The sequence below is a fragment of the Mesoplodon bidens genome (assembly GCF_964165515.1).
Source record: "Mesoplodon bidens genome assembly, chromosome: 17".
Lineage (NCBI taxonomy): Eukaryota > Metazoa > Chordata > Mammalia > Artiodactyla > Ziphiidae > Mesoplodon > Mesoplodon bidens.
In genome coordinates, this window is record NC_138174.1 from 32,668,000 (window position 1) to 32,680,139 (window position 12,140).

General features: G+C 38.0%; 1 protein-coding gene across 1 annotated transcript in view; it reads right to left on the reverse strand.

Moving 5' to 3' along the window:
* Positions 1-12,140, reverse strand: part of DIAPH3 (diaphanous related formin 3) — a 538,397-nt gene that overhangs the window by 407,398 nt on the left and 118,859 nt on the right. The window contains exon 5 of the mRNA XM_081214488.1: positions 4,487-4,617. Coding sequence (XP_081070614.1) covers positions 4,487-4,617 — 131 coding nt within the window. The remainder of the gene's footprint in view (positions 1-4,486; positions 4,618-12,140) is intronic.

A 12,140-nucleotide genomic window follows, 5' to 3' on the forward strand; every position in this document is an offset into this window, starting at 1 on the left:
TGTGAGCCACAACTACTGAGCCTGCGCGTCTGGAGCTTGTGCTCTAGAACAAGAGAGGCTGCGACAGTGAGAGGCCCACGCACCGTGATGAAGAGTGGCCCCTGCTCGCCACAACTAGAGAAAGCCCTCACACAGAAACGAAGACCCAACACAGCCATGAATGAATGAAGAAAGAAAGAAAGAAAGAAAGAAAGAATTTGAGGAAGAAGAAGAATACAGAAAAGAATGGGGGAGGGGTGAGCCAGAGGAGGAGGAAGAGGAACATGGAAAAGCAGCATAAACTGAAAATTCAAAATGAAATGTCATGTAAATCCCAATATATTTCTACAATTGATATGAACAGAGATTATCAGACAAGATTTTTTTTTAAAAAGCATACGTGTACTATTTACAACGGATGTTCCTAAAATATAAAAACAAGGTATGAAAAATGATTAATTGTGATAAAATGTGAGTAGCTGCACACAGCATACATAAATATATGAAATACTGAGAGGAAAATGCAAGTCTTCAAAGAGTACATAGAAGATGATGCCATTTAAATAATGTTCAAAAAGATATAAAACCAAGCAATATATTAGGAATACATATATGGTAATCTATAATGCAAAGAAATCCAAAATTCAGGACAGTGGTCACCACGGAATAGTGCAAGAAAGGGACACTGAATTAAGGAGGGAGGCATAGAAGCTTCAAAGTTATAGGCAGTAATCTATATGCTAGCCTCATTAGTAGGTGAGTGGGCACTTATTTCACTATAATGACACAGCCTTTTTTTATATGTTTAACATTTTATAAAAGTAATATTTATAGTAAGTCAAACTATTAGTAACTTCAATTTTTTGTCTTGACTTTTTTTCTTCAGATCAGGTTGACACCAAGGAATACAGTGATCTCGTTGCTTGCCACAAGCCTCCTGTCTCTATCCTCATGTGCAGTATGTGGCACAAAACATTCAGCAACTCCAAAGATAAGCTCTCCTACCAGGTTTATGTTTTCAAGCCCAGAAATGCAGGAAAACTACACTCCAAACATAGCACTGATTAAATGGAATAATGACACATACAGGCTGCTTACTTGTTCTGCAGTAAACATATATTTTACTGCAAAATTTTCTAAAGTGATCTTCTCGAAGTTACAGTTAACTTAATCAAATCTAGTTCCAAAACCTCCTTAGAAATCTTCTAACAAAATGATAAATTGTAAAATATTGCTTGTAAACTTCAAAATGCACACATTAAGCATGAGTAAAGGAAGATAATGCCTAAAACCACAAAACACAAAGATCTAAGAAGACTGGTATTTCTGAGACAGAAACCTTATCCTTGATGGCCACATCAACTTGAGCAAATGAAGATGCATTCTATAACTAATTTGCTATATGCAAAGATGAGTATGGACTAAAACGCTTAATATCAATCATAATGATGTTAGTGTCTACCTTTTTATGTTTCTACCTCCACGTATTTGAAAGCTCAAACATAATTGTTGACTGTGTTGAGATCCACTAAAAGTTATGTTTGATAATTTGAAGAAATTGGTCTTTTCACTTGTGTTCCAAAAGTAAAGCTACTATGTCTTTAAGCTCAAAACTGTCCTTGATGTTGAATAATCAATAAAACTTCAAACAGAAGAACTATGTGATCTTCAAATCAACTCTTTATAAAACAAGACCAAGAATTTGGTATTTAAAGCACTGGTTTTCACATAATTCACTATGCAGATAGCCAAAGGATGACATGTCTCATAATTGCTACGCAGAGTTTCAGAGGTTGGTGAATGGCTCTAAAATACTGCATATCAGGGATGGGTGGTGCAGGGGTACTCTACCTTTTCCTTGATTTTTGATTTAAATAAATCCTGATCCCAAACCAGCATTGGAGAACTGTCATTAATTAGTTCACTTGCTTCTTTTTCAATTGTATTCACAGACATTAAAGAATTTCACTCTGATTTTCTCAGTAATACTACAGATCTAATAATAATCTCAAAAGCTTACAAAAACTTGGAATTCCTTCTCTCTTGAAATTTAGTCACATACTGTACATAAAAAAGAAAATATGAAAAACTGACTTTATCAGCAGACACGTCATAACTAACTGCAAAGTCCAAAGATTTGATCAGAAATAGCTTCAAGTTTTACATGTTCAGCTAAGTCATTCCTCTAATTGGAGCACTGGGCACAGAAATACTCATGAGTGTCTCAATTTTCTATCTACGTAAAGTGCCATGATTTCAGAAAAATTTCTCCAATGATATGGTTTTCTATTCTTTCCAATTAAAAAGACTACTTCGTAGGAAACAGCAACACTTGTGAATTGCTGATAATATATTCTATTGTACGTATATTGGCTCAATAGAACTGGCCACTCTCAGGGAAATAATTCCACAAATTTTTATTTTTGAAATATTTATTCTTTCAAATGAAAGAAACATACAGCATTATTTCCCAGTGTCTATATATGGAATCACAATAAATAAGTGTATCCATTGAAATATGCCTGAATTCATACATAAAATCCTCTCAGAGTTTTTCTTTCACTATCATGTTCATCTACTCAAAATATGAAAAATTAGAAGAGGTAATGGCAGGGTCTATTTTTTATTATACTGAAATTCCATGGTTATTTCCAGTGCCCAGTAGCTGCCAGATAAACTAAAAAATGACTGTAGCTCCCCAGTTGACCCCCAAATACCCTCTTTCTACATTTAAACTCCACAGGAACAGGGCCTGGACCTGCTTTGCTATTTACTCAAGACCCACATCTAAGATGGTACTTGGAAACAAAACACTGGTACTTGGAAAACAGCAGGTGCTCAATAACCATTTTTTAAATGAAAACGTTTAATAGGTAAAGATTAAGCTGGAGACCAGAGCTCTTAATGTATGGCCATACCTGTCAAATAAATAAACCCCTAATTCAACTTAGTTTCTAGCAATAGTCAATATAAGACTGAAGAAGGTTAAAATTGTTTCAATCAAATCTTCACTGAGCACTTTCTATGTGCTAAAAGCACTGTGCCTGGTAAGGAGAGGTATATAAGACGTATGAAATTCCTGGTCTCATGCCCACCATTAATTTACAGCCGAGAGAACACACTGAAAGTGGTAAAATATGGAAAAATTGTAAAGATAAAATTGAAATAACAGAGATTCTTTGTTCACTCTTCATACTCCTTACTTAAACCTCATTTTCATGTCTCTCAGCAGGTAGGGTCTTTTTATTTTAAATACTTATACTGTCAAGGATCTTTATCATACTGTAGCCAAACTTCAGAAACATCTGGAATATCAGAATATCAAAAAAAGTATTTTATATATCATTAACCTCCAATCATAGTTTTTCATTCTGGCCCTCTAGCCCTTTGTCTATATTTTATACACACACACACACACACACACACATATATGCATACATATATATATGTGTGTATATATATATATATATATATATATATACATGTATATGTATATATAGAGAGGGCTAGAAAATATATATATTTATGCATAAATAAGCATTCATTATACAATAAGAAATCAAAACTAATCTACCTTAGACTCTTGCAGCTCAGAAATTCTGATTCTATGACTGTTCAGACATTTTATAACAATTCCTACTTAAAATTTTTCAAGAATATGCTGGACTAAAAGTTCTAAAAACTGATTTATCAAGACACCTATTGTAGTGTGGCTAGATACAGGGCACCCAGTTAAATCTGGAATTCTGGGAAAACAACAAATAATTTTTTAGCGTAACTACGTCTAAAACCCAGATTTTACTGGACGTCCTATTTTTTTTATTTGCTAAGTCTGACAATGCTAACCTCCTATAGGCTCCTATAAAGATACCAATTCCAATAAAGGAAATAATAAATTAATGGTATTTCTTGTATATCAAACAGGAATGAACCAATATATATGTACAATACAAAAATTCAGAGTGGGGCTTCCCTGGTGGCGCAGTGGTTGAGAGTCTGCCTGCCGATGCAGGGGACGAGGGTTCGTGCCCCGGTCTGGGAAGATCCCATATGCCGCGGAGCGGCTAGGCCCGTGAGCCATGGCCGCTGAGCCTGCGCGTCCGGAGCCTGTGCTCCGCAACAGGAGAGGCCACAACAGTGAGAGGCCCGCGTACCGCAAAAAAAAAAAAAATTCAGAGTGAAACTCAGCCCCATTAAATTGACAGTTTCTGATGACTGTTCTCTTTTGAAAAACGCCTTAAGTTTTTAAAAATTCTAAGAAAAAAAAAAGAATGACTTTTTTAAAAGTCCACAGGCTATATATCACTCAGTAATAAACACAAAAGGTACTATTGAGACTGTATTTCCACACGCATATAAAAATTATGTATTCAATTTTTACCTTGAGAAGTTATTGAGGTAGACCACCTATTTACTCAGAGGCACCATGAAGTACTGCATAAAAGTGGCAGATCATGGCATCTGTTTAATTCAGTAATACGCCCTCATGTTCAGATAGACGAATTACCTCACAGGATTACTCGTCAAAGACACGCGGAGGGACTCCAGGCATGTGAAGAGCCTCTCATCTGCAGACTCCATCTTCAGTTCATGGATGAATTCCTGAGGTGAGATCTGTCGACTACTCTTAACACTTCCCTGTAAAATAGGTTAAAAAATTTTAATTCATGTTGTGTGAAGACTATCCATTAAACTAGTAACTACATTAATCCCACCTTTCAGATTAACAGCAGCACACAGCTACTCTGAGTAGCATTATTTTGAGAGGATAATTTCCTTACCTCTGCCCATAAATCTATAAATTCATAATCCATGGTATCCACAAAAGATAGCAACATAATATTAAAAGGTTTTCAAATTAAAATAATTGCTTTGTCAAATGCAGACTATCATGGAAAACATAGAAAAGATCTGAAAATATACCAATGTGTTTTAGGCACATGCAAAATAAAAACCAAAACTTAGTACAAGAATGATCCTATTAAAATTAATATTCCAAGCAACACAGAAAAAGCTGTAAATCATTAAGCACCTAGTTCTAGGCAATACAGACACAGAGACTGTCAAAACCTAAGTCTGGAAGGAGAAACGCAAGCAAGGAAACAGTATTATTCAGAGCAGTCTAATTCCTCTAACATGCCACCAAGGGACCAAAGGAGGAACCACCCAACTTGGCAGAACGGACAAGGGAAGCCAAGGGGAAGGTAAGTAAGAGCTAGGGAGGCAAAGACTTAGACAAGAATACCTTTCAGACTAAAACATCACACAAAAGCACACACCCAAAAAGAAAAATAGCACATACAACTGTAGATGCCAGGTCCTGGAATGGTAGAGCACCGCCACACAAACAGCTTTTCCAGGGGGTTTGGAAGGATCACACTGGGAGCAGTATGAAATACGTGTGAGAAGAGCTGGAGTTCATTCATTATTCAACAAACATTAATTCCCTACTAAGTGCCTGTCGCTGTGCTAAGTGCTGAAAAAAGACCAGTGAACAAGAGACAAAGATACCTACCTGCACGGAGCTTTATTCTCCACGGGGAAGAATAAAGAATGACAGACAATAAATGTAAAATAATTAACATACATCTCACTGTAGTGTTAAGTGCTATAGAGAAAAACAAAAACAGGAGGAGGAATAAGCAGCATTAGGAGACGGGATGAAATTTCAAATAGGGTGGTCGAAGAAAAAAGAAAGGCTCACAGAAAAGACTCTGAAGGCCTCAAACCTGAATGTTAGAATAAAGGTTTGAAGGAGGTGAGAGCTCTAAACATGCAGATATCTGGAAAAAATTTGTGATGGAGGGGACTGCAGGCCTTACAGGCCACCAAAGAACTTGACTTTTACTCTGAGATCAGAAGCGTCAGAAGCAGAAAGACCTGTTGAGAAGGTACGTGTATAGTCCAGATGGGAAATGATGAGGATGCCCAACTAATAATAAACTCCAGAATTATATCTATTTAAATTACAGATTACAAATCTAATGGGAAGAAAAGGAACTGTACATGCCCAAAAGCAGCTAAGTTGGGATGGTAGGAAATTAGATGTATTTTTTCATTTCTTTTTATTTTTATTAATTTGCTACAATGTTGCACAAGGAAACATTGCCAGTAATGCAAAACAAATTAGCCCTGGGAAACAGGTGATTTTCATCAATAGCAAGTCATAATTTACTAGAGGAAAATATGCCATTCCATGAAATGGGAGCTAACTGAATCCACATTCTATGGGGTCCTTACAGCAAAGTTCCTGAAGAGATGAGTTCAGGCATCCAAAAACCCTAACAATGCTTTAATTTGCTTTAATGACCCAGAATAGGGCACTTAATAAACGGAATGTCCCCATTAATAAAGTCTTCCAGCTATTATAACTTCCATGTTGGTCAAATCAACATGTTGGTCCCCCTAAAATTGGGAACAAGAGAAGAAATGTCAGCTCTCACCATTCCTATTCAGTATTGTAGTGAAGGTCCTAGATAGTGCAGTAAGGCAGTAGCAACGACAGACACACAGATTAGAAAGGAAGAAGTAGATATGTCTATTAGCAAATGAGATGATTATCTACATGAATTTAGCAAACTCACAGAATAAAATTCAATATAGAAAAACAAATTTTTTTCTAACTACTACCAGCAATTAGAAAATAAAACTTTTAAATATATCATTTTCTAACAGCATCAAAAAAATACAAAATCATTGGGAAAATTTTTAACAAAAGAAGGGAAATATCTATACACTGAAAACTATAAAACATTGTGGAGAGAAAAATGACCTAAATAAATGAAGATGCTATACCATGTTCCTGGATCAGATAACTCAATATCAAGAAATCCATTAATAAATACATTTAAAAAATAATAATTTATAGATTCAATATAATCACCAACAATATTCCAGCAAGCTTTTTTGAAGAAATTGAGAAGCAGGTTCTAAAATTAATATGGAAATGCAGAGAACCTACAATAGAACAATTTTGAAAAAGAATAAAGTTGGGGGCTTACTTTATCTGATTTCAAGACTTACTGAAAAGCTACAGTAATCAAAGTAGAATTAATGGAACATTAACAGAACAGAAGAGAGTACAGAAATATATTGAATCTATGTAGTCAATGATTCTCAACAAAGATCTCAATGTAATTCAATGGGGTAAGAAGAATCTTTTCAACAACTGGTGTTAGAATAATTGAATATCCACATGAAAGAATGTGAACCTAAATTCTAGACCTAAATGTAAAACCTAAAATTATAAAATGTCTAGAAGAACACATAGTGAAAATCTTCACAACCCTGAGGAAGGCAAAGGTTTCTTAGGATACAAAAGCACTAACAATAAAGTTGGATTTCATCAAAATGTAAACCTTCCACTTTTCAAAAGGCTCTTTTTTTAATTAAGATAGCTTCATTAAGAAAATGAAAGGTAAGCCACAGACTGAGAAAACATTGCAATACATGTCAAGAACTGTGCAGAGGCTGAGATTTTACCCTACATACAAGCTAAGTTAGCCTGTTACTATTCCATGAATTCTGACAGAAAACACAAGACTCCTCAGTTAGAGACAAAAGGAGTCTATTATACATGTTGGTTCCCTAACCCACCACCCCACAGGGATGATGCAGAGATCCCTGATGAATGATGGATACCTACACATGCAGTGGACTGTATAACAAGGAGAGAACACTGAGCTTGGGGGAATCACCACTTTTAAGTGAACAGTAACAAACCCGCTCATTATCCACAGAGATATAACTTCATCTCTATAGTTGATTCACTGTAAACGCAGTCCTGAGAAATGACCTGGATAAAGAATGGTCAGGCCTTGCATGTTGGCATAACCAGAAAGAATATACAGGGATATTCAGGGCCCATGGTAGACTGTCTCTCCCAACGATAAATACATCTCATAAGCAGCAGTCCCCAACGTTTTTGGCGCCAGGGACCAGTTTCGTGGAAGACAATTTTTCCACAGACAGAGGGGCTTGGTGGGATGGTTCAGGCAGTAATGCAAGTGATGGGGAGCGGCAGATGAAGTTTCACTCGCTTGCCTACCTCCTGCTGTGTGGCCCGGTTCCTAACAGCTCTGGGGTTGGGGACCCCTTTCATAAAGGATTTCTATTCAAGCCATTTAATGAACTCCTACAATTCAATAATAATAAGACAAACAGTCCAGTTAAAAACGTGAATAACAGACTTTGCAAAAGATGTATGAATGGCCAATAAGCACATGAAATGATGTTCAAGATCATTTGTCATCAGAGAAATGCAAAATAAAAACAAAAACAAAATAATGCTACATTCCTCCTGGAATGGTGAGGGTGTGAAGCACCTGGAACTCTCCTACACAACTAGTGGAGATGTAAAATGGTACCACCACTTATAAAACAGTTTAGAGATTTTTTTTTTTTTTTTGCGGTACAGGGGCCTCTCCCTGTTGTGGCCTCTCCCGTTGCGGAGCACAGGCTCCGGACGCGCAGGCTCAGCGGCCATGGCTCATGGGCCCAGCCGCTCCGCGGCATGTGGGATCTTCCCAGACCGGGGCACGAACCCGTGTCCCCTGCATCGGCAGGCAGACTCTCAACCACTGCGCCACCAGGGAAGCCCCTAGAGATTCCTTTTAAAGTTAAATATACACTGACTCAGCAAGTGCACAACTAGGTGTTAAGCAGGAGGGGAAAAAATCCATACAACATTCAGAACAGCTTTATTCATAAAAGCCAAAGACTGGGGAACAATGCAAGCATTCATCAACAAGTTGTTGTATATCCATACAATGGAATACTATGCAACAATAAAAAATTTCACTACTGATAATGCAACAAGATAGATGAATCCAAATGCTATGCTGAGTTAAAGAAGTCAAACCAAAAAATAGAACATGATGTATGGTTCCCTTTATAGGAAAGACCGAGACCAATCTGTCAATCTTTTCTCTGGGGCCACTCTGGTTCAAGACATAGAAGCTGATCTGTTAATTATCTGTGTGTTTGATTAGAGAATGAAGGTAAATGCAGACAACATCTTAAATGGGGCAGCAAGTAGACTTTCCCAATAAACACTGGGAAAAACAGAATAAACTTACTGGCAAAAAAAATAATTCTTTATTTCAACCATACTAGGTTTTTCCAGTTTGAAACATTTACTGTGTAAAGGCCTCTGCATTTTCACCTGAGATTCCTGCCTTAACATCCTCCCCTCTTACCCAAACCCTCAGCATCACTACTATGCAGGTTCCTCGTGCTGGCTACTCCCAGACATCAGTTAGATCTGGGCCAAAACTAACTTCCTGGAAGGACTTTTTTATAAGCCACACAAACTGAGTCCCCCCACCCCACCTATGGATTCCTTTTTCAAAACACTCACCACTCTGTATTATAATAACTTTAATTGCTATTTATTGCTTAAAGGATATATTGAGTACCTACTGTGTGCCGACACTGTTTATATGATGTGGCTACACTGGTGAAATAAAAGTCAAAGATGACTCCCAGGTTTGGGGCCTAAGCGAAAATGTAGTGCTAACTACTTAAATGGGAAAGGTGGAAGAAAAAGAATGAATAATAGAGGAAGCAGCTATTTAAAAGTCATAAGTTTGGGGCCTCCCTGGTGGCGCAGTGGTTGAGAGTCCGCCTGCCGATGCAGGGGATACGGGTTCGTGCCCCGGTCCGGGAGGATCCCATATGCCGCGGAGCGGCTGGGCCCGTGAGCCATGGCCGCTGGGCCTGCGCGTCCGGAGCCTGTGCTCCGCAACGGGAGAGGCCACAACAGTGAGAGGCCCGCATACCGCAAAAAAAAAAAAAAAAAAAAAAAAAAAAAAAGTCATAAGTTTGATCAAATGACATTTTTTTCTGTCTAGGAAAATAAAATCTGAGCAGAGACCAAAATAAAGAAAAGCAGGGAACATGGGCATTCTGGAAGAAGGGTATTTCAAGCAAACAGAAGAGCAAATACAAAGCCCTAAGGTAGGAATGAACTTGGCATATTTGAAGGAGAGCAAGAAAATTCATCTAAATCCCAGTGAGCGTGACAAAGAGTTACAGATGACAAGGACAGATAAGACAGGCAGACATCTAATCCTGGAAGCAGGGGCTGACAAACCACAGCCAAATGTTTTTGTATGACTTGAGCTAAGAATGGTTTTCACATTTTGAAATCTTATAAAAAAGAAGAGGAAGAGGAGGAGAAGGTGGAGGAGAAAGAAGAGAAAGAAACAGCAGCAGAAACAACTGGAAGCATACATAACACCCTAGCCTAAAATGTTTAGGATCTGGCCATTTAAGAAAAAGTTTACTGGCCCCTGATAAGGTCTTAAAAACCATGGTAGAGACTTTAGGTTTTATTCTAAGTGGATGGAAAAACATGCATAGAAATTATAAGATAGAACAAACATTTTTAGAAGATTATTCTAACTACTGTGTGGCGCCAGACTCTAAGTGGCAAAACATGAAACAAGGAAACAAATTAGAAGCCTTCTACATTGTCTGGTCAAGAGTTGACAGCAGCCTAGTATAGGACGCCAGTGATGGAAGGCATAGATTTGCTCAATATGAAGGAAGATCAGATCAGACGTACTGATAGTTTGGATGTGAGGGGTGAGGTGTGAAAGAATTAAAATTCAAAGATAATGACAAATCTTTTGGTCTCAACAACTAAGGGAATGGTGTCACCATCTACTGATTACTGTGACCCTGACAAGGGCAGCTTGAATGGTGGATTGGAGATAAGCCTGATCAGAAATTCAAGGGAGAACGCAAGAAGAATGGACAACTCTTTTGAGACGATTCTGTAAATAGGAGCAAAGAACAAGAGCAGTAGCTAGAAAGGAGCCTGCGGTGTGATTTGGGGTGTTGGGGGGAAAACCACAACATGCTTGCATGCTGATGGGAATAACCAAGCAAAGAGGAAGAAACTGATGATGCAAAGCATAGGTATAGATGCAGGAAAACAAACAAGTGAACAACAACAAAAAACCCTTGAGTAGGTGACAGAGGATGTGACCTACTATACAAGAAGAAGGATTGACCTTACACAATTGCAGGGAAAGTGGATCATTCTAAGAGGAGCAAAAGCAGAATCTAAGGGAACAGATTCAGGTAGCTTGTTAGATCTGGTGACCAGGAAGTAAGGTATGGCAGTTCTATTCTGATTACATCAACAGTCTCAGTGATAGAAGCGGCAATATAATCAGCTAAAAGTGAGGATGCAGAGCTAAAGGTATGAGAGGAGATATGAAATCATTTTCAGAAAGTACAAAAGCACGCTGATAAAGGCCACGTGGTAGAATATCTGTTAACGTATCTGTTAAAGGCTCGCTTTGTCAACTGTGGTCACTCAGAAAACACTAGTCAGTGTGGCTGTGTGCTTCCTCCCAGATGTATGCTGTGCTGACGTGCAAATGCAGAGGAGGTGGGAAGTTCCATTTAACCAAGGGCAGAGTTTATATGAACAGAGAGGCAAATGAACTGAAGATTTATGTAAGATAACAAAGGACTGTGTGTCTAAGGTCAATAAGACAAGAAGTAAGAGCATGGTGAGGGTGGGGAGGAGATGGACATGAAAAAATGGTAGAGTCAACAGATTAGCAGTTCTAAAAGGGTTACAGAATTCTTAAAGTCGGAATGTTAAGTAAGTAAGTAGGTCAGGAAAGGAAGTTGGTAAACGATATTTAGAGGTGGTATTTTATCAATATTATCCAAGGTAATGGGTGGGTGAGATTGGGTGGAAAAACAAAGATTGTTGGGAGTGATTAAGTCAAGGAAATAAGAGGGTGGAATATTAGATTGATCATCTACGTGAATGATCAAGTCAGGAAAGATGATGATAGTGGAGGGAGCAGGAAGAAAAGCAATAAGCTAGGTCAGCAAACCTCCTGGGAATAGTCAGCACCTCTGTGTGGTATCATCTTCTCCATTAGAACACATCTACTAGGGCAGCGTCTGATTCCGGGAGCCTAATTCAGCACTGCGTCACCAGTCCCTGGTAAAGTGCCTAGCATTCAATGAATGAATGAGGTTATAAAATGGAAGGCACATGTAGACTAAAGATTACAACAAGAAAGGAGAGGCAGATAAGTCACACCAAAAAAAAATTCTGAAGAATGAATGCTTAGCTAGAAAGGACTATTTCGATTTAAAGACATAGGAAATAGACCAGATAATTGGGAGAT